This window comes from Vicugna pacos, chromosome 11, assembly GCF_048564905.1.
Source record: "Vicugna pacos chromosome 11, VicPac4, whole genome shotgun sequence".
Taxonomy (NCBI): Eukaryota; Metazoa; Chordata; class Mammalia; order Artiodactyla; family Camelidae; genus Vicugna; species Vicugna pacos.
Genome location: NC_132997.1, coordinates 27,343,601 through 27,365,824, shown reverse-complemented (window position 1 = coordinate 27,365,824; position 22,224 = coordinate 27,343,601). Strand labels below are relative to the sequence as shown.

The following is a 22,224-nucleotide window of genomic DNA, read 5'->3' as shown; positions in this document are numbered from 1 at the left end:
TAGGCCATTACAAGGTATTGAATACAGTTCCCTGGGCTCCACAGTAGGTCCTTGCTGTTCATCTGCTTTGCATGCAGTCACGTGTGTGTCTGTTACTCCCCAGCCCTTCATGCTCCCCCCCCAGAAGCGGCCCTTACGTCTTATCCACAGGCTGGGTGTCACTTCTTGCCAGTTACATGCTCCTTCTCATTCCCACACCACTGGATATTTTAAAGAGAAATTGAACATATTTTTCTTTATTCATTAAATATTTTTCCGTTTTAAGTTTACAAAATTGTAAACGGTGAGAGTTCAAAGGGATGAGACCCCACACACTCCAGTATGTCTGTTCCTTTTTCCAGCCAGTTCTCAGCTCACAGTTTACCTTTCCAGCGTCTTTCTCCAGCGTGCACCCTGTGGTAGGTACTTTGGGGGCAGAGCCTTTTCTGAACTGTGGGGGGATGGCTGGTGCAGCCCCCAGAGGATGGTGCAGTGTGTCCCTCTGTCTTCTTACGTCCCCCCTTACAAGACAGATGGGTGTGGGGAGACTGAGGTGCGCAGCCTGCTGGAGCCAGGAACCTCCGCCGGCATCTAGTCTGACGCTCATGTCACAGAAGGGAAACTGAGGCCCGGAGAGCAGGGCTCCCGTCCAGTGTCCATTGGGAAGACCGAGGCCAGGACCAGGTCCCTTGCTGGGACCCTGGTTGTCAGGAAACACTTGCAAAGGGCCGTCTCTCATCTGTCCCTCCCACCCCGTCCTGGGTGCCCCTCCCTGCTCTGCAGAACCCCCGCCCCCTCTGCAGAGCTCGGCTCACTACTGGCCAGTCCCTAGGGCCCATCTGTGTTGATGTTCAGTCATGTGGCTGTGGTACCCGAGTGACCAGGAGGGACTGTTAAAGAGGCCCCTGTCCCCTGGACCCGACCTCCTGGTACCCACCCGTCGGCACTGGTGAGCATGGTGTCGGGCTGAGCGCAGCCCCGGGTGAGACGGGCAGGGATGTCTGTGGCTAAAGGAGGGATAAAGTGATGACTTTATCTGGTCTCTGAACTTTTTTAAAAGACAGATGCATAAGCCCTGGAGGAGTTACCCTTAGTTGGAGCTTGCTGCCCATGTCCAGGTTCTCAGCCCCGAAAGACTCATGTCCCCAGAGGGAGAGAGGCCTGCAAGCAATGCGCTTTTCCGGGCACGTGGCGTACATGAGTGAGGGTCTGTTAAACCGTCAACCCCGAGACCTCGCCCGCTGGAGAAGGTCGGCCCCATCAGGGGGCCTCCACTTCCCCACAGCCTGCGGGGTCCCAGGCTCTGAACTGCAGGCGCTGCCTTCTGGGGACAGAGCTGGGCTTTGGGCATTTTTAAGGCCCCTCCGTTTGGCTGATGTTGTGACACACACAGAGCCCCTCCAGAGAGCGGAATCAGAGCCCGTCCATGCCACGTTCATTGTCAGACGCTCCCTGGCCTCTGAGAGTGACACAGGTGGGAAGAGGGCAGGAGGGATGGCTGACAGCACAGAGGGCAGGAGCAGAGGAGATGATGGGCCAGGACCAGTAGCCTGCCCTGCGCCCATCGGTCGCACTGTGTTCCACTATAGGTGGAAACTCCAGGCCGTCAGTAGGTGTCCCCCGGTCCCCCTGAGAGCATCCTTGCAGGGTCCTGGCATGGGTCAGTCCCCGGGGTGCTGGGCTCCCGCCGGCCTCGCTCTGCCTCCTTCCCCTCCTCATTTGTGTGCCCTTTGAGAGGAGGCTCTTCACCGCGTTCTGTCCAGAAGCCACACTGTCCTGCCAGTTGGGACATTTGGATTCTAGGCACATTTGTGTGTTCGTGTTATGTGCGAATTTGCAGAGTCATAGGGGAAAGGCAGGCAAGAGTAAGAACATTGAATTCCACCCTGTCAAAAGGATTTGCAAAATACTGATGGAAAGGAGCTCAGTGCAAACAGTGTGGAAAATTAATTAGAATTGCAGACTACGTTAATGAAGGGAGAGCTTTGGGAAAGAGGCACCTTTTTTTTTTTTCTTAAGCAAAATTTTTTTTTTTTTTTTTTTTTGTGAGGGGATAAACAACAGAGAGTTTATGGGGTTGCCCATGGCCGGGCTGTGGGCCTGTTTCCTGGTGGGCCTGGCTGGCCAGCTTGGGTGGACGGGGGCGCAGGTGTGCACACACCCAGGTAGGAAGGCCGTCCATCCTGCACTGCATGAGTGGCGCACTTAGAACGGGGCAGGTGGCACCTGGGCCCGCTGTGCAGAGCCTGGGGGACTCGAGGCCAGCTGAGACAGGCCTCTCATGCCCACCAAGGAGGCAAAACCTGCGGAGAGGGCAGACCATGGAGACGCGGGTTCCCCAGAGTGGTGTTCTGTCCACACCAGCGCGCCTTTCCTTCTCAACTCGCCTGACCCCGTTCCTCTGGTCCAGCACGAGGCCCCCAGGGTAAGGGGAGCCCCGAGGTGCCTGAGCACAGCACAGGGCTGCCGGCCTCCCCAGGGCAGTCCTGGGCCCTCTTGGAGCTGGCCAGTTCCCTTGGGGGGCATATCAGAAGAGGCCATCTTGTGAATGAATGCGAAGTTCATACAAGAAATTCCCCTCTGCATCAAGTCCTTGCTATGACTGAGAGGGGCGGGTGCCCTAAGCATGGGGCTTGGAAGAGGAGACACCCAAACGGGAAAGGATGGAGCAGGGGCAGGGGCAGGGGCTGGTCGCCAGCAGGGCTCGGATAGGAGGTTTTGAGCTGCGGACCATGCAGAGAACGCAGGTTTCTTCCTGGGCGCCCCACAGCATCTCTTGCAAACTCCCATCCTTAAAAGTTTGCCGATTTTGAACGCAGACCCTGAAAGCGGATGTGCTTTGTCCCCTTTCGCGGCTGCTCAGGTTGTAAGGTGCCCTCCTGTCTTTTGCAGAAATGGGAGCAGATCGAGGGCAATTCCAAGCTGCGGCACGTGGGCAGCAACCTGTGCCTGGACAGCCGCTCGGCCAAGAACGGGGGCCTGAGCGTGGAGGTGTGCGGCCCGGCGCTGTCGCAGCAGTGGAAGTTCTCGCTCAACCTGCAGCCCTAGGAGAGCGCGGGGCCGCGCGTCCCCCCGCGCCGTCGGGCCGAGGCGGCGTTCACGTCCTTGATCACGTTTCCTAAACTTTCCGCGAAACTATATACCTCAGTATTCCATCATGGTCTGAAGGGCGGAGGCCCGGGCCCGCCCCCCAGCGCCGCCGCCCGCCCGACCCGCGCGACAGCGACCGTGCACCGTGGAGGACGGGAGGCCAGGGGCGCAGTTGCTGCATCACCGCGAGGAAAATGCTCCGAAGTCTCCACTCGGGTCCCACTGAAATCACATACAGTTTCCATAGCGATCACGCCGGTTCGCAGGTTTACGTCGTGGTCCCCTCTCCCTGCCCTCCTGTCTCCCCAGCGCAGACCCCTCCTTCATGTGGTGTACTTGCTATATTTGGGTATGACCTTTTCTACGATGGGACATTAAATATAAATATATATGTAAAGAAAGGACGTAGGGTCAGCCCCCTGTGGTTTCTGTAGGTCATCCTCATCTTGTAAATTCTCCGCCCCATCAGATCACGGTCGTGAGGAGGGGGGACCGGGCTCTCCCAGAGGGAGAAAGCGGCCTCCTTTGCCCGCCCCCAGCCTTAGCGGTGAGGAGGTGCTGCTGTGCCCCCCTCCCCAGGAGCCTAGTGCTGCCCCGAGGCTCAGATCTCGGCATCTGTGTTTGGCTTCAGCTCAGAGTTGTGCTCTGTGCCGGCATCCACTTTTTCATGCCCCCGGTATCTGTAAAGCTGGATGGATTACTTATTTTGACAAATGTTGCTTTGGGTCCTTTTAGATGTAATTTCTTTTCTCCAGGGGTTAAATGAATTTAAAAACCAGTCCCCCAGCTCCCAGTGTTGGTGGGAGGCTGTCACAGTCAGCACTGGGCTAATGGTTAAGGACCCTGGTGTGCTGGCACCATTGTCAAGGTCATCCGGTTCATGGAATCTGCCTGCCTCCTGGGGCTTTGGGTCAAGAATTAGGAAAAGTGGAGACCAAACAGTGCTCCACGACTGAGGATCAAGGGCCCGAAACAGGAGCCCGCGGCCAAGGAGGCAGAGAGGTCCATGGGAATTAAGTCATAACAGGAGGAGGTGCCCAGGCTTACGCCTTGACACCCAGGAATGTTCCTGCAGAGCCCCTCTTGCCTCCGAGGTGTCCCCACATGCAACAGAAGACTGGCCGCAGCGTCCTCAGAGTGGCTCCCTGGTCACTCTCGTGGTCACTGCCCCCGCTTCCTTCTCCGCCCACCCCCGCCACGTACAGGCGCCTCCTTGAAGGTGGCCCTGTCACCTATGAGCTACTACTTACCGTTAGGGGAAAACAGTCCCACTGATGGAAAACAGATTTGATTTTAAAGTAAAACAAATTTTCATCAGGTTCTTGACAAATCTCTTGCCCACACACCTCCACCCCACCCAGAAGTCTTACCAGACATTGTACCATCACGATGGGTCCACCCGGCCCTGGTCGGTGGAGGGGGGAAGCGCCCCATCCCTGAGCTGGTGGGGGCGGCAGCCTCGGATGGTGTGAGCGGAGGTGGGCTGGGAGGGCTCCCTCGGGTGAGCTATGTTTACATGACACAGTGTGCCAAAGTGACTTACTGTGGTTGCATTACTTTTTAGTCATCAGGACTCTCCCGCCCTCCCACTCCTGTTTTTACAAGTAAAAATGCTCCCCTAAGAGCCCCTCGAGCAAAGCGTGGCCAAGTTAGTTGTCTTCTCTGTGCTGGTTTCTCCTATGTCTTCATAAAAGCTCAAATGATGGTATCTGTGAGTATGTTTTGCAAATTCAAAATATAGTTTGGTAATTTTTTTTTCCAGTTGATTTTTAAAAAGAACTGCTGTACAGAGCTTGTACTTTGTCCATTTTATAGATGGAAACCATCCTTGAAAATTGTTTAACTTAAATAAAGAGAAGATACTTTATAGATAACTCGCTGCTTGGCGGCTGCGGCCCCTGTTGGTCTTTATGGGATGGATGTGGCTGGTGTTTGAGGAGGGCGATGATGGTCCGTCGGGCGGGGGAGGGGGGAGCTGCTCAGTTACCATTTCTTATCATGCTTCCCAAATGCACTCACCTTTTACTGCTCTGCTCTTTGGATGTTGAGTCTCATTTGTAATAAGAACCCTTATCATTTGTGGAGCATTTGTGACCCGCCAAGCCCTTAAACACATCCTCGTCGTCTTCTCACCGTAACCTGGGAGACAGCATCATGGGCTGCTTGTCGCAGATGGCTGGGGAAGCTGGTGCTTGAAGCCCTTAGCCTGCTCAAGGGCACAGGCTAACCTGCTCAAGGTCATGCCACTCCTAAATGCTCACCTGCTCAGCCCCGGGCACTCCGACCCAGGACCTACACTCCAAACCAAGGGAGGGGGAAAGGGGAGGAAGCTGAGGGGCACATATTTTCACAGCTTGATTTAAAATTGACACACTATTGACCTGTTATCTGGGCTCTCCAGTTCCATCCAAGGCAGGCTGAGTTCTTCCCCCTCATCCTCGACCTTTAAAAATACCTGTCTTTGAACAACTCCACGGAGGTGTCAGGGAAACACAACACTGACCAATTCTTTAGTGATTTGGACTGAGACTGGGGAAGTTGAAAAGAGAACCCCAATGAGTGTTTAAAACTTCTGGAGGCCCTGCTTATGCAGCCCCTTTCTCCATCATTTGAGACAAGCAAAATTTGTTCTCCTGCCATCTGAGAAAGAAGAAGGGCTCTTAGCATAATTGTGCAGTACCCATCAGAGCCCTTTAGAAATCCTGGATGTGTGTGATTCCTGCTTTGGCAACGGGGAAAAGTTTATCCATTCAGTAAATACTTCCTGAGAAACTCTCGATGTTGCCCTGATACCCTGAAGACCTAGGAGGGGAGGAAACGTGTTAAATTCCAGAAAAGGATGAACAGAGTGCCCAGCAGGGCGAGACGGGGCATTTGGGGTCAGGATTGGGTGGGTCTGGGCAGGGGTGGGGGTCTCAGATGCTCAGGAAGGAGCCTGAGCCGATTCGGGGGGCGGGGAGCAGATCTCAATGAGCAGAGAGGATCAGATTTGCAAAAAATATGTAGAATAAAATAACCCAACTCGGCCATTTGACTCTGCAGTATATTTCACATTTTTTAAAATATTCAGCAAGAAAAAGAGAATGTTCTCATGCTCTTTCCTGTCCTTGGACTTACCGAAGAGAGAAAAGGAAAATCCTTCTAGATATTCTTACATACTCCTGAGCAATTTACTAATAATACAATATATATGTATTTGATTTGTTTGTAATATGTGTTCCTGCAGAAGATAAACATCATGTTTCCAAAAGCCTTTGCATCTGTAATGAGAAGTACCTGCTCGGTGGGTCCTGCCCGAGCATGTGTGGGCCCTGGCCCTGGATGCGGGGACGGGGCTGCAGGAACCAGCATTGTCCTCACCCCAGTGACACCCACGGGAGGTGAACCAGACCTGGAATGCAGTTAGGAGAATAGACTGCGTCTTAGGAAGGCGCTGGCCTCCTGAAGGTGATGGAAGGAATCAGCTGGGGGAGGGAGGGAGGTTAGAGCTCAGTGGTGGAGCATGTGCTTAGCATGCCTGAGGTCCGGGGTTCAATCCCCAGCACCTCCGTTAAAAATTATAAGAAATCTAATTAGAAAAAGAATCAAAGGGGGAGGGGGTCTCCACTGAGGGCCAGATGTGAGAACTCAGAGTGGCCGGTGCAGGCTCGCTGAAGAACTTCCAGAAATGAACTGCCCACGTTGCCCTTGAATTGTAGAGAATTCTCTACTGAAGCACCTTCAGCTGGCTGTCAGATCCCAACTGAACGCAGCATAAAGTAAGAGACATTTATTATCTCATATAACAGGAAGTCCAAAGTGGACAGGGTTCCGTGTTGATCCTGGGACTTGACTTAATCGTGAACAAACTGCTTTCTGCCCGGCCACCCCCCATCTCCCCAACCTCCCACCAAGATGCAGGAAGACACCGTGAAGACATAGCATTTTGTGCATCTTTCTCATTCCCTCTCTTTCCCTCCGTCCCTCCCTCCCTTCCTCTCCAAGGGCGGACACCCCTTCCCCAGTGACCATCCCACCCGCTCAGACTTCTCAGCCCCCACTGCCCAGAACTGGCTCAGCTGCCTGGACACCTGGCAGTGGTCACGTCCTAGGGCCACCGTCCTCAGCCAGGGGGTGGGTCCTGCTGACTAGGAGGTCAGAGGGGAGGGGCAGCTACTCGGGCAATCACAGCGCCCACCGCGTTTGCCATCACTGAAAATTCTGGAAGTGGCTGCATGGGCGAGGCGGCCATGTGGTCCCTGGTTCCTGGGACCTCAGTGAGAGGCAGCTTCACCTTCGTCCTCTGGTGTCTGCTGGCCACACGGGGCCTCTTCAGAGAAGGATTTCAGGTGAGCGAGACATGTGATTTGAGACCACAAGGACGGCTAGTCATACTGAGCCGGTTATCAAAATATTTCTATGATACATGTTTCTTCATGTGTTAAATAACAAGGCCTCCTGTCTAATTGCTGCTGTAATTTCAGGGTAGTGATCAGCATAAGCTGTATTTTTAAAGTCTGCAATTAACATGAGATCAAGATATCTGTGATTTTTCTTTTTGGGGGGGAGTGACAAAGTTCCCAGTTAATTAGCTATATTCAGTTGGAGGTTTATGAAAATAAAGATATCATTTTTTTCCCATCTAAGTTTCTGGACTCCCTAAATTCTAAGACTCTGGGTGGAGATGACACCTGTGGTGCACACCTTGCTCTGGGACCAGCTCTCAGCCTCAGCGGCTGTGTCTTCCTGCTGCAGGACAGATGGAGAAGAGGGCAGCGTGAAGCCAGGAGAACCGCGGGGCAGTCAGGAGGCTGCCCAGGGCTCAAGCTGACATTGGCCCTGGACCTGGCTCCAACCTTGATTCAAAGTGGGACGAGAGCCCCCTTGAGGACGGACCTTCATGAACCAAGGTACCAGAGACTCGCTGTCACCAAACATACATTTATATTGAGAAATAACGGCTGACAGGGGCCCCGGGAGGTTGTTTGGGTGAGGCTGAGCCAGGAGGGGTGCAGGGAGGCCCCCCACTGCCTGACTTTCCCACACGTGGCCTAAGGGGCCTGGGAGCTGCCACCCAACTTCTCTCCCTATTGGAGCCACATGGGAGAGAAGGTGGAAATTGGCCGGGAGCAAGGAACCAGGGTAAAGAGAAGCAGGGCCTTTTAAAAGATGTTTCTTGTCTGCCTGGCCCCTCCTCAGGGGCTGCAGAACGGAGCGGAAGGAGCAGCTGGGCACAGAGTGTGCCTGTTAGTGAGCATCCCCAAGGGGTGCCACGCACGTCACAGGTTGGATAAGGAGCTTCCTTCAGGGGAAGGATGCGGGGCAGTGACACCAGCCAGGATGGCCAGGCCCCACTGTCCAAATCACGCTCATCCTCGCAGCCTGCAAAGGTGTTGTCACTCTGTCTCACCACTGGAGAAACTGGAGGCTCCGATCAGTTAAGCGGTTCGCCCTGCTTCCCCCGCAGTGAGAGTCCTGGTCCAGCCAGAGAGCAAGGCCCAGAGGACACGGGATCAGCGGGAGCCCCAGGGCAGGAGGCGCTGGGAGGAGGCTGGAGGGGGGGCCCAAGAGGAAAGCGGGGTTGGGGCAGGGGTGTGGCTTCTGCGGTTGGAGGGAGGCTCTGGGGACACTGTCAGTGAAGAGGGGGGCCCTCTTGGCCAGTTCCTGCCTCCCATCCCCCAGGTCACCTTAGGAAAGTCACTTCACCAGGCCTGTGAAAGGGGGGTGGCTCGCTCACCTCACAAGGTCATTGTCAAGATGAGAGGTGAGATGTGAAAGCACCCCTGGCCCAGGGCTGCTGGGGGTGGTCCCTGCCTTGGGCTCTGGGCACGTGTGGGCAGTCCAGGGAAGGCCCAGGACAGGTGCCAGGGGAGATGCTTGTTAGAGAGGCTGAGTTTCCAACGGAGTGCCACTGCCAGGGGTGCGAGGACTAGGGGCACAAGCGGGGGCGCCGAGCCTGCCAGCACGTGGCCTCCGAGCGGCACAGAAGAGGAGGCAGCACAGGAGGAGGGCGGGAGTGCGGAGAAGACGTCCATCCAGATGCGGGGCTAATTCCCAGCCAGGGACTGAGAGGAAGCCCGATGGCAGCGGGAGGCGGCAGAAGGAGCGACACCAACCAGGCCCCGCGCCCGAGTGCATGGGCACAGTGACAAGTTCCCGGATTCGCAACCAGGGCCCACGACCAGCGAGGAGCAGGTGACCAGGCTTGTTACAGACAGAACTGTGTCCTCCCCAGCCACCACATCCATAAGGTGACATCAGGACCTCAGCATCCTAACCCCGAGGACCTCAGAATGTTTTTTGGAGCCAGGGCCCTTAAAGACATGACTCGATTAAAGTGTGGTCATCAGGGTGGCCCTGGTCCAATCTGACTGGTGTCCTTGTAAGAAAAGGAGATGAGGACGCAGACAAGCACAGAGGGAGGATCAGCAGGAAGACACGGGGAGAAGGTAGCCATCCATGAGCCAAAGAGAGAGGCTTCGGAAGAGACTAACCCTGCCAACACTTTGATCTCTGACGTGTAGCCTCCAGGACTATGAGAAAATAAATTCCGGTTGATTAAGCCACCAGCCTGCGGGACTTTGTCTCAGTGGCCCTAACAGACAAACGCGGACCTCCCCATCAGAATGAGCTGCTGCTGTAACAAAGCTCTGACAAGTGCGCAAGTGGCTTCAGAGCTACTAACGGACAGAAGCTGGGAGAGTTTTGCAGAGCATGTTAGAAAAAGTCTGGTTGCTTTGAAGAAACTGTTGGGAGCAACATGGGCATTAAAGGTCATTTGAGGGGGCAGTAGTTAGGGGGGGTTTATTTATTTACTTACTTTAATGGAGGTGCTGGGGATTGAACCCAGGACCTCATGCATGCTAAGCACATTCTCTACCCCTGAGCTATACCATCCCTGCTAAAGGTTGGTTCTTTTGAGGGCTCAGAGAGAAAAGAGGTGATCTGTTGAGAGAGTTTTTCTTGTCTTAGAGGTATATGTCCGTCATCATGGACAGAACGTTGGCAGAATCATGAACGTTAAAGGTGCTGCTGGTGAGGTCTCAGGTGGGAATGAGGGACAAGAGACGGGGCACTGGAGGAAGGCCATCCTTGTCATAAAGGGGCGGTGAACCTGGCTGCATTGTGTTCGTGTGTTTTGTGGAAAGTCGAACCTGTAAGATCAGCTTACGTAGATAGCTCGGGAGGTTTCTAAGCAAAGCACTGAAGGCACAGCCTGGTTTCTCCTTGCTGCTTCTAGTAAAATTCAAGAGGGAAGAGGTATATTGAACAAGGAACAAGAAGTTGTGGATTTGGAAAATTCTCAACCTACATACATCATGAGAAATGGGAACACATGCTCTGGACAAAACACACAGAGTGAGGTGGGCAGTGTTTGCTAAAGAGATTATGGGCCCGTGACCTACGGATCCAATCAGCCATCTCAGCAGAAGCCAAGATAGAGAGGAGCTTATCCAGGGAAGACCGTGGAAGACCCTCAGGTTCGATGGCTTGCACCCATTAGACCCACCTGAAGGTTTCTGAGAGTTTTATACCAACAGAAATGCCACCAGCTTGGACTGAAGGGGACCAGAGCAGAGACAGGATGAAATGAAGAAAGGCTGTTGGACTTCTTGGATTCTACAGGACAAGACCACAGAACTGTCCCCTGCAAACATGCCTCATCCTCCAAGCAGAGGGAAAAATGACCCTGAAGGCAAATCAATGTCACAGCGCCTCCACTGTCACACTGGCCCAGGGCACAACCGGGGACAGCCCTGACCCCTCTTCTATTTCTGTTCAGGGCTGAGGGGTGCGTCCAGAAAGAAGGGCAGTGAGCCAATGAGGATTATTCTTTTATTCACTTAAGTATAGTTGATGTAAATATTAGTTTCAGGTGTACAACATAATAAATATAGATACACACACACACACACACACACACACTTAGGGGTATATGTGTATATATTTACTATGTCGAAACTAATATAACATATACCACATCTTTATTCACTTATCTGTTGACACTCATGTTGCTTCCATATCTTGGCTGTTGTAAAGAATGCTGCTGTGAACATTGGGTGCTTGTATCTTTTCAAATCAGTGTTTTCATGGTCTCTGGATATATATATAGGAGTGGGATTGCTGGATCATATGGTGGTTCTATTTTTAATTTGGGGGGGAACCGCCATACTCTTTTCCTTAGTGGCTGCACCAATTTACATTCCCACCAACAGCGTACAAGAGATCCCTTTTCTCCACTTCCCCACTGACATTTGTTATTTGTGAACTTTTTGACAAGAGCCATTCTGACAGGGGTGAAGTTCTATCTCACGGTGGTTTTGATTTGCATTTCTCTGATCATTAGCGATGCTGAGCATCTTTTCATGGGCCTGTTGACCATCTGTATGTCTTCTGCCATTTTTTAATCAGGTTGTTTGTTTTTTTGATACTGATTTGTCTGAGCTGTTCATATATTTTTAATATTAATCCCTTATCCGTTGTATCATTTGCAAATATTTCCTACCATTCAGAAGGTTGTCTTTTCATTTTGTCAATGGTCTCCTTTGCTGGGCAAAAGCTTTTAAGTTTATGTCACATTTGTTTATTTTTGCTTTTGTTTTCTTTGCCTGAGGAGACAGATCCTAAAGCACATTGCTACAATTAATGTCAAAGAGTGTTCTGCCTATGTTTTCTTCTAGGAGTTTTGTGATTTCTGATCTTACCTTTAGGACTTTAATCCATTTTGAGTTTATTTTTGCACATGCTATGGGAAATGCTCTGATTTCATTCTTTTACAGGTAGCTGTCTGGTTTTCCCAGCACCACTTACTGAAGAGACTGTCTTTTCTCCATTGTATATTCTTGCCTCCTTCATCATAAATTAACTGACCATGAGTATATGAGTTTATTTCTGGACCCTCTATCCTGTTCCATTAATCTGTGTCTCTGTTTTGGGGCCAGTGCCATACTGTTTTGATTTCTGTAGCTTTTTGATATAGCCTGTTAGGCAGCATTATACCTCCAGCTTTGTTCTTTTTTCTCATGATTGCTTTGGCTATTCGGGGTCTTTTGTAGTTCCATATGAATTTTAGGATTATTCATTCTAGTTCTGTGAAAAATGCCATGGATACTTTGTTAGGGATTGCATTAAATCTGTAGATTGCTTTAGGTAGTATGGACATTTTAACAATATTAATTCTTCCAATCCATGAACGTAGGATATCTTTCCATTTCTTTAGCTGATACTTAGATGAGATTTTGGACCTTACAGTTAATGCTGGAATGGGTTCAGACCTTTGCGACTATTGGGAGGGAGGGATTTATTTTGCATATGAGAAGGATGTGAATTTTGGGGGGCCAGGAAGCAGGGTGTTAGGGGCTCAATTCTGTTGCCCCCAAATTCATATTTTGCAGTCCTAACCCCCCACTGCCTCAGAATTTGACTGCATTTGGAGATATGTTTTTTAGGATTAAATGAGTTCATCAGGGTAGACTCTAATCCAGTATGGCTGGTGTCTTTATAAGAAGAGGCGATGGGGGCCCAGACACACACAGAGAGGATGGGGTGAAGACACAGAGAAAAAACGGCCATGGACAAGCCAAGGAGAGAGGCCTCAGACGGAACCACTCCTGCCGACACTTTGATCTGGAAGTTTCCAGAGCTGTGAGAAAATAAATGTGTGTTGTTTAAGCCACCCAGACTGTGGTCCTTTGTTCCAGCAGCCCTGACCGACCAGCACGGGCTGCTGCCCTTAACGAATCCCCAAAGCCACATGCACAGCTCCGCTTGGCCTCCCGCCAGCTCCAAACCAGATACCACGGAGTGCATGCATCCACGGGGGCAGCCCTCAGCACTGGACCCTCTGAGGTCGGGCTCCCAGCATCCCAGCCCTCCTTCCAACACTCCCCATGTGCTCAAGCACCAGCTGGGGAGAGTGAGTTGGCTGCTGATTTGGAAGACAAGAGCTAATGTTCCCAGAGCATGTGTCCTTGGCCAGGAACCACGCCAACTGCCTTAAGTGACCCCCTTCGACCCTCACTTCCACCTTCTCAGCAGGTGAGCAAAGCAGGGGTGTCGAAAGCTTACATAAGAGCTGAGTCATTTGAACACTGTTCTCAGACTTCAAAATCCTGCCCTTCATATGACACTCGTAATTCTCAAACCTTGCTGCTTATTGCAGTTCCTTTGGGAGTTGAAAAACAAAACCCAAACAGATGCCCACACCAACCCAAGACCAGCGGGTTGAGCATCTCTGTGTCTGGAGAGCTCCCCAAGGAAGGGCAGTAGTGGCCGGACTGTGAACCATTCCAGCTTCTCCAACCTCGGCGCATTGGCGTCCCCTGAAGTCTTGTTGAAACAGATCCCTGGGTTGCACCCCTAAAATTCCTGAGTCACTGGATTTCCAGCAAGCTCCCCGGTGAAGGTGACACCGCTGGTTCCAGGACCACACTTGGAGAAGCACCCCCCCGCCCCTTGGTTCAGGCCAAGACTGGCTCACAGCCCTTGTCAGAGGAAGTCCCGACACTTCTTCACGTAAAGGTGGCTGCTGGGTCACCTGGTGGCGTGGGGGAGCAGTGGAGGGTGGTGTTCAGACTGCGGACTCTGGAACCAGACTGCTGCCCGGCCAGCTTCACGGGATAAAGCTTGGACTCTGACTGTGTGACCTGGGTAAGTGTCTCAACCTCCCTGTGCTGTTTTCTCATCAGGAAAATAGGGAGATGATATTAGAGAAGGGTGTATGGTGTACATCTCCTGGGCCTTTCCTCTGACCTGCTTCATCCGGGAACCACTCGCCCCATCTGGGACCTGGAGGGCTGTAGTATCACGGGTCTGCACTTCGTGATTTTAATTTGGAATTCTTAGTGTCACTTAGACCTCTCAGTGACAGAACTTAAAAAGATCAAAGTAGGCAAAAAAGATGAATAAGGGTTGCAAAAAGCATTCAAACAGGGATGGTGAGAGCTTCTGGGGGGCAGGGAACCACCTGATCTGAGCAGGTGCCAGGGCATCGAACCCCGAGCAGCTCCCCGGCTCTGGGCAGAGACAGCGGCTCGTTCCTGAGCTCGGAGGTACATCTGTGTGGAACGTGCCTGAACACACACCTACAACCAGCTCTGCTCTTTCCCTCCTGGATCAGGGATTTAGGTGATAAAACAACATAGACGGGCCTTCATCCACCACCTCCCTGGAAGGGGAAGGAAGTCGAACTGAGAAATGCGTTTAAAGAAAGCACTTTACACTAAAGGTAAGAGACTGTTTGTCTAAATCTCAGTTTGGGGATGGGGAGGAGATGGGTTCCTGAGGTCCCCGGCACGTTGGACCCCTCCCTGCAGGAAGCACCCACCATGCCGTCCCCTTCCTGCGGAGGACCGGTGGCTCCCACTGAGGGAGGCCTGGGGGCAGAGTTGCCAGTGATAAATGCTCTTGTCTGTTGAAAGTCTCTTTTCATAATGATAGTTTTGGGGAAAGAACTGTTCAGACCGGCAGCTTGAATCTCACATACCTGACCTGAATTTTATTAGCTGCCTCTCTCTCTCTCTCAATAAAAACTCAGACTTTTTTGCTCCCAAATGCAGTGTTTCACTGCTGCCTCCTTTTATTTTAGCCAAGTTAGCCCAAGAGACAGACGATCCAGATTGTGAGGGACGTCTCCGTAGTTAGAAACCCGTTGTGGCAGGGGGGCCTCTGACATGCACGTGGGCCACATCAGTGAGGCAGGAGCAGATGGCAAGGTTCAGGTCTGCATTTCAGCGGCCAGGGTCCAAAGCCAGCTCCCACAGGGAGAGGCTGCCTGGGTGATGGGATTGAGAGACTGCAAAAGATCCCCCTGCCTCAAGCTATTGCTACCTGTCCATCTGTCACACCACCTGCAGCATTATCATTAAAATCAGTTGTCCCTTGGATAGAAGTGTTTCTAGATGGGAGAGCCACGGCGCTTTTTAACTTGACTATCACCTGCTCACCAAGCTCCCCTGATTAACAGGATAACAGCCTCACAGACAGCCGGGGCGGGCAGACACCTGCAAATGAGCCAGGACCCCCCCCCCCTCCCCCAACCTCCATTCCATCTCAAGAAGGCTGCGCCCTGATGCCCGGCCCAGGGCCCTTTCTGTGAGTCACGCTGTCATCGTGGAAATGAAGAACTTGTAAATGTTTTTCCCTAAGACATTTTGTATTAAAATTTTCCTTCTAGGAAAAGACAGGGCTTCTCAGTGCACTCAAGGCTCAACCCTGTGCCGTGCTGGCCCACACCTAGCTGGTCGGCTCTGCAGACCAGACAGGTGAGTTTTGGGGAGAACTGGTAAATCAGAGGCACCCAGAAGAGGATGAGGGGACAATGGGCACCTGGAGATGCCTGAAGAATCCAGAGAGGGGCGAGATGCTGAGCAGAAGGTCACTGGGGACACTGCTGTAGGGCAGAGCCCAGTCACACCTGCGGACTCAGGACATCCTGGTCTTGCGGTAACTGGACAGAAGCACGTGGATCTGTGTTCGGAAGGAGGGCCTGTTATTCCCAGGACTGTTCACACCATGAGGCCACGTCCCAACCTGCTGCTTCCTGCTCTGCAGGGACTCGGCTGGCGTCATCAGGGCGTGTCCCCGTTGTAGACGGGACCTCCTCACCAGAGGCTGACCTTCATGTAGGAATCTGTGGGTCTTCTCCTGGGAAACCCTGCTCTTTGGGGGGCCCGGGTGACAGAAGAGCTCAGACTTGGTGGCCTGGCCGGGAGCCCAGCTCAGCCACTTCCCTGTGCAAAGCGATTTGCCTCACATGTTGCTGTGAGCAAACAGGTACCTGCTTAGGAGGTGGGTGCCCCCACCCCTGTCCTGCTCTTCAGTGTTGGGGTGGGGGGATGGGTTCTGGAGAGGGCTGGGGGGGCCACGTTTGCTAAAGCCCCTGCACAGAAGGGAAAGAAACCGCTGTGGACCACTGCCCTAGGGACTCCAAATCGGCCGTCTGTCCCCATCATAATCCCACTCACGCCGGCCATCTGCCGGAGATGACCTACAGACTAGAAAGAAAGCCGATTCAATAAGGGCCAGGTGGGGCGGGGGCACCTGTCTAGCATGCCCAAGGTCCTGGGTTCAATCCCCAGCACCTCCACTAAAAAAATAAATAAAAACTTAATTACCTTCTCCCTCAAAATACAAAATAAAAATAAGGGCCAGGTGGCCTGTGTGACGGTCATCAGTCAGGCTTGCCTATAATTAACTAAGATACAATTGTGCTAAAAAGCATTGTCACATACTCTTAATAAAAATGCACTTTGATACAATAGTATCAGCTGACACCAGCGTGGCAGTGCTCACAGTAGACACAATGATAACCGCCCAAGACCCAGGTCTGCATCCCTGATGTCTGAGCCACAGGTGCAGCCTCAGACCCCAGGGGGTGATTCCCGGACCTTGAGCCCAGTGGACTCTGCCCTGCTGGGTTTCCAAAGGGCTTGGGACGGGTGGCCTCTGTTTCCCGTTCATCTACCCCCTTTTGGAATGAGAATATCAATAAGTGTTATTCTATACCTGTCCCATCATTTGTATTTTGGGAATAAATCATTTATTTTCTAGTTTCCCAGCTCCAGAGATGGAGGGGAATTTTCCCCCCAGCATGGTTCACATCCAGACTCTCCCTGATACGTGATTTAGATGTGATTTGGGACTTTTGAGTTGATGAAAGTTAGATGAGATTTTTCAACTTGTTTGTTTGTTTCTTTCTTTCTTTTAATTTAAATGGAGGTACCAGGGACTGAACCCAGGATCTCGTGCATGCAAAGCACGAGCTCTACCATTGAGCTATACCCATCACCCCCAGATTTTTCAACTTGAATTGATGCTGTAATGAGTTGAGACTTTTGGGGGATGCTGGGATGAGATGAATATATTTTGCAATTGGGATGGACATGAATCTTTAGGGACCAGAGAACAGACTGCTGCAGGTTGGCTGAGTGATGGCCACCCAAAGATATTAGGTCCTAATTCCTGGAGCCTGTAAATGTTACCTTACAAGGAAGAAAGGTCTCTTCAGGTGTGATTAATTTAAGGATCTTGATAAGGAGGGAGGATCCTAGATCGTGCAAGAGAGCCCTGCATGCAATAACAAGTGTCCTTCTAATAGAGAGGCACACACCCAGGAGAGAAGGCAATGTGAAGATGCGGGCAGAAATTGGAGTGATGGGGCCATCAGCCAAGGACTGCCAGCAGCTGGCAGCAGTACAAAGAAGCAGGGCACAGACTCTCCCAGAAGCCCTGGAGGGAGGCAGCCCTGGCGACGTCTTGACTTCAGACTTCTGGCCTCCAGAATTGTGAGTGATACATTTCTGTTTTTTTAAGCCACTGAGATTTTGGTAAATTGTTACAGCTGCTCCAGGTACTTTACAAAGCGTTTCCCCAGACTTTATCCCGTTTGGTAAGGCAGATAAGGAGCTGGGCAGGGGCTGGCGCCTGGTGGGCACTCAGCTAGCTGTTGGGTGTTATGATGAGACCCTGACAGTCACACCAGGAGGAAGGTCGCCTACTCCCTATAAAAGATGAGGAACCGAGGGTTCAAGGAGGACCCCAATTTGCTCGAGATCATAGTAGACAACAGAGCTTGGATTGGACTTTGAGGCATTTGGGGGAGCACATAGCACAGTGGCAGAGCATGTGCTTAGCATGCACAAGGTTCTGGGTTCAATCCCCTGTACCTCCATTAAAATAAGTAAGTAAATTAATAAACCTAATTACCCCACCACCACCAAAAAACAAAAAGTCCTGGCTCCATGGCTGTTTCCTCTTAGCACAGAACCACTTCATCTTGCAGAGATGTGGCCCATCACTGTGGTACCAGGTCCTCCCTCCACCTCCCTCAAGTGCAGGGTCAACCTGAGGGAACCGGTGTGAGGGGCCAGGAGAGGGCTGGAGGGACCAGGTGGTTCACCGGAGGGATGTCCGCTTTCCACACTCTTCCAAACTGCCCTCTGGGTCTGCACTCTGGGCATAAGGCTCTGTCCCAGCAGGTGCCACTTCAAGGTCAGGGCTCCTCCTGGCCCGATCACAAGCTGCCTGTCCTGTGTGACCATCCTTCTTTGTTAAAGTGACAGAAAAACTCAGATGGACAAAGTCCAAAGGCTTCATCTGAGATGATACCTGTCACAGAGCTTTGCCATCTGCATGGTTTTTTTAAAATTAAACTTCCCTTTGCTCTCTGTCTGTCCCAATCACGGGGAGAGACTAGGTCTCACATTGTCGAATCAGAAGCACAGAAGGTGGTCCCCACGCTGACCCTGGGCATGCATTTGGGGCTAAAGCCAGATGCTTGCTTGTGACCTGTGCACAGGTTCCTACTCTTTCCATTAAAACCTGCTCACCCCACTTTTCTGCAAGACCAGTCCCACAGGAACAATGTTCTGGGAACTTGTCAAAGCCATATTTACTGAGAAACTCCTAAATGTCCCATCTGCCCTCAAAATCTCTCCGGGACCTGGAGTCCCCACTCTAGCAATTCCCTGTTGCTACTCTAACAAGTGGCCTCAAACCCAGTGGTTTAGACAATGCACGCGTGCTGTCTCCCGGGTCTGGAGGTCAGAAGTCAGATGCAGGTCTCACTGGACTAAAATCAAGGTGTCTGCCAGGCTGGGCTCTTTTCTAGAGGTGCTGAGGGCAGAGTCCAAGTCCACACCTGTCCCAGCTTCTTTCCAGAGCTTGTCCACATTCCTCGGCTTCTGGCCCCTTCCGTCTTCAAAGCCAGCAACGTTGCATCTCGTACACTTTGGCATGATTGCATCCTCCTCGGTGAACGTCCTTGGGAAAGGTTCTTACGTGATGATCCAGGACTGAGTCTCCGTCTCAAAGTCAGCAGATTAGCAACCTTAACTCCACCTGCTACTTAGCTTCCGTTTGCCGTGTAAGGAGACGTGCTCACAGGTTCCCGGGACCAGGAGGTGGACATCCTTGGGGGAGGCGGTCATGGGTCTCCCTTCTACTGAGGCACTGCGCCCTCACAGGCCATTACGACAGTGAGGGCGCTCCCGGGGGGCTGGGATCCACCAAAGCCCTCGGTCACGAGAGGGGTGCTGTGGTCCTGAAGGGTCCACGGGAGGCCAGCTGTAGGAAACGGGGGGCTTCTGTGCGGCTCACAAATTGATGCAACTTTAGGAGGAGAAACGAACAGCCTCTGGGCTTGGGGAGGTTTGAATTCCTGTGTGAGGGAAGTCGAGGGGCAGAGGAGGACCCAGGACGCCCCACTCAGGAAACGCCCCAGAGAAAGGTGCAGGTGAAGGTGTTCTCAAGGGAATTGCTCTGAAAGTCATGAGCTCCAGCTGCTGCTAGCAGACCCCGGTCTCCAGGGTCGGGAAGCCCCCTGGGGTCTTCCCCTCAGGCTGAGAGGCTGCTTCCCCACAGTGACGGCCAGACTTGGGCTCTGGAAACACAGGCTCCCAGACCCGCCGGGTGGAGGCCGCTGATGGGGGGAGAGGCAGAGCCGGGGAGAGGGAGGCTGGAGGACCACCGTCCCTGTGGCTAAGCTCCCAGGAGAGCCTGGGGATCGAATGAAGCCCCCACTTCGACCCTTGGAACTTCAACCAGAAAAAACAAAACAAAACTGAATAATAGCTTTATTGTCCCAATTAGAAAAAAATTTAAAAAAAGAATAACAGCTGGGGTTTTTCTCAGCATGGAGCTGCGGCCTCGGGAGTCACCTGTGGATCATGGAGGCCCAGGCGTGACCCCCGGAACCTCCTAGGCACCTCTGTCCCGAGCACAGGAGGCCTCGGCCAGGCTGTCTCTGAGCTTCCTTAGACCCTGGCCAGGTGGGCCATGTGGGGACCTTGCCCTGCGATGCTTTCATGGGGGTGAGACCCCTGGTGCTGGCCTGGGGATCCTGCCTCTTGTCGGGATGAGGGGTCTGTATCCAACCAAAAATGGGGTGTCCCTGGGCAAGAGTGCTAGGCACTCACCTCCAGTTCCAGGGCATGCGGAATTGTCAGCAGGCTGTTGGCGCCCTTCCAGAGTCTTCCACCTGAGCCAAGGCTGATTGGAGGCCTCAGCCAGGCTCCCCCACCCCCTCACCCCGTTTATGGAAGCAGCTTCCTCCGCCCCACCGCACACAGACCTCCTTACTCCTCATGACCCCAGAGTGGGGGCTCTGGAGGAGGGGCTCTTACTCTGAACCTTCGTCTTCCTTCATTGTGTTTTTAAGAAGCCACAACAATGACCTTGGATTTTGCATTGCCTTGTGTGTTTTCTAAATGGCTTCATGCAGTGAAATCGCATTTTCCCAAACTGGTTAAAACTGACCCGAAGCCACATCTTAGTGGTGCGGTGTGACAGCTGAGGGACAGGCTGTGGATTCAGGCTGCCTGAGTCTACATCCTGGCTTCATTACTGATGGCTGTGTGACTTTGACCAAGTTCCTAACCTTTCTGTGCGTCAGTGTCTTCATCTGTAGACTTAGTGATAATGACAGTACCTACTGCTAAGGCTGTTAGTATTAAAAAGAGCTAGTTGATTTAAAGCACTTAGTATAGTGGGTGGTACTTAATAAGTGGCATTAATACGATGCCAGCTGTTGTTATCAGTAAGCTTTGCTGTTAGCCCGGAGCACCCAGTGCCTCCAGTCAGTGATTATTAATGGTCCTGGATAGAATACCTGAGTGAAAGCACCTGTATACATTCACACATTATCTGGTCTCAACTTTTATTCTACAGATGTTGAAACTGGAGTCCAGGAAGAGCCCAGAGCTCGGGGTCATAGTGGACCTCACCCTCCATCAAGTTGACCCTCACTTTTTAAAGGGAGGCCCCTTTAAATCATGCCAGCAGCTCAGCACTCAGTGAACAGATTCACAGCTGCCAGGGTGGCACGGCTCACTGCAGATCGTTCACATTATCAGAAAAAAAATCTTTTACATAGAGCCCAATTCTGCCCCTAATTCTGACCTCTGGGCTGAGTCAATTAGTCCGTTTGCTCTTGATCTGACAGTACTGCAAATATCTGACAACTAGGAACTCTTCAAGCGTCCACAATGGTGTTCCAAGTTATGAGTCAAGAATAAGCGATTTTGCTGAAAGTTAAGTGATATCTTCAAGGCCGTATAGTTAGGCGTGTCTAACTCCAGAAACAGAGGCTCTGCTTCTGACCCCTGGTCCACACGTACTCCCCAAGGACTGGGGATCAACTTGCATCACTCTCTTTCCTCCAAAGCATACCCCAATTCGGGGGTTGCGCTCACCTTCCTCAGCTACCCCAGGCCAAGCCCCTACCTCCTCTTGCCTGCCCGGCCGCCCCAGACTGGCCTCCTTGCATCCATGCTTATCTCCTTCAACACTGTCTTCACCCAGTATCTAAAGTGATGTTTTAGAAAGAGCTCACAAGTGAAAAGATACTCAGCCTCAGTGATCATTAGGGAGGCACAAATTGGAACCACAGTGAGATACCACGCCATACCCACTAAGGCGGCTATAATACAAAACACAGTAATAAGCGTTGGCAGAGATGTGAAGTGACCGGAACTCTCATACGCGGCTGGTGGGAATATGAAGTGGTAAAGTTGCTTTGGAAGACAGTTGGGCAGGTCCTCAAAGTTTAGCAATAGAGTTACTATACGACCCAGCAATTCCACTCCAAGGTCTCGACCCCAGAGAAACGAAAATATATGTCTACATAAAAACTTGTGCACAAATGTTTACAGTAGCACTACTCAAACAGTGAAAAAGTGACAATAAGCCAAATGTCTATCAACTGATGAACAGATAAATAAAAGGTGGTATTTTATAAATAAAATGCACATGCGTGGGAATATTATTCAGCCATAAAAAGGAATGAAGTCCTGATACATGGATGAAGCTTGATACCAGGATGCTTAGTGAAGGAAGCCAGGCACAAAAGACCACCTATTGCATGACTCCATTTATACAAAATGTCCAGGATGAGCAAATCTTTAGAGACAGAAAGTAGATGAGTGGTTGCCTGGGATTGGAGGGGACACCGGAGGCGGGGGAGGGGAGTGGCGGCTAATGGATAGGAGCTTTCTTTGGGGAGGATGAAAATGTTCTAAAATTAGATTATGGGGATGCTTGGGGTAGCCTTGTAAATATAAGAAAAACCACTCAGTTGTATGCTTCCAATGGGGGAACTCTTTGGTACCTAAATTACATCTCAATGTATGAAAATGGGTGAATCCAGATGAGGTGTGGGCCTGAACAAGGACTGCCGAA

At 51.8% G+C, this 22,224-nt stretch overlaps 1 protein-coding gene across 1 annotated transcript in view; it reads left to right on the top strand.

Annotated features, from left to right (window-relative positions):
• Window positions 1–4,943, top strand: part of GALNT2 (polypeptide N-acetylgalactosaminyltransferase 2) — a 185,992-nt gene extending 181,049 nt beyond the window's left edge. The window contains exon 16 of the mRNA XM_072970972.1: window positions 2,872–4,943. Within this exon, the coding sequence (XP_072827073.1) occupies window positions 2,872–3,027 (156 nt within the window). The 3' untranslated portion in view covers window positions 3,028–4,943. The remainder of the gene's footprint in view (window positions 1–2,871) is intronic.
• Window positions 4,944–22,224: the final 17,281 nt, after the last annotated feature.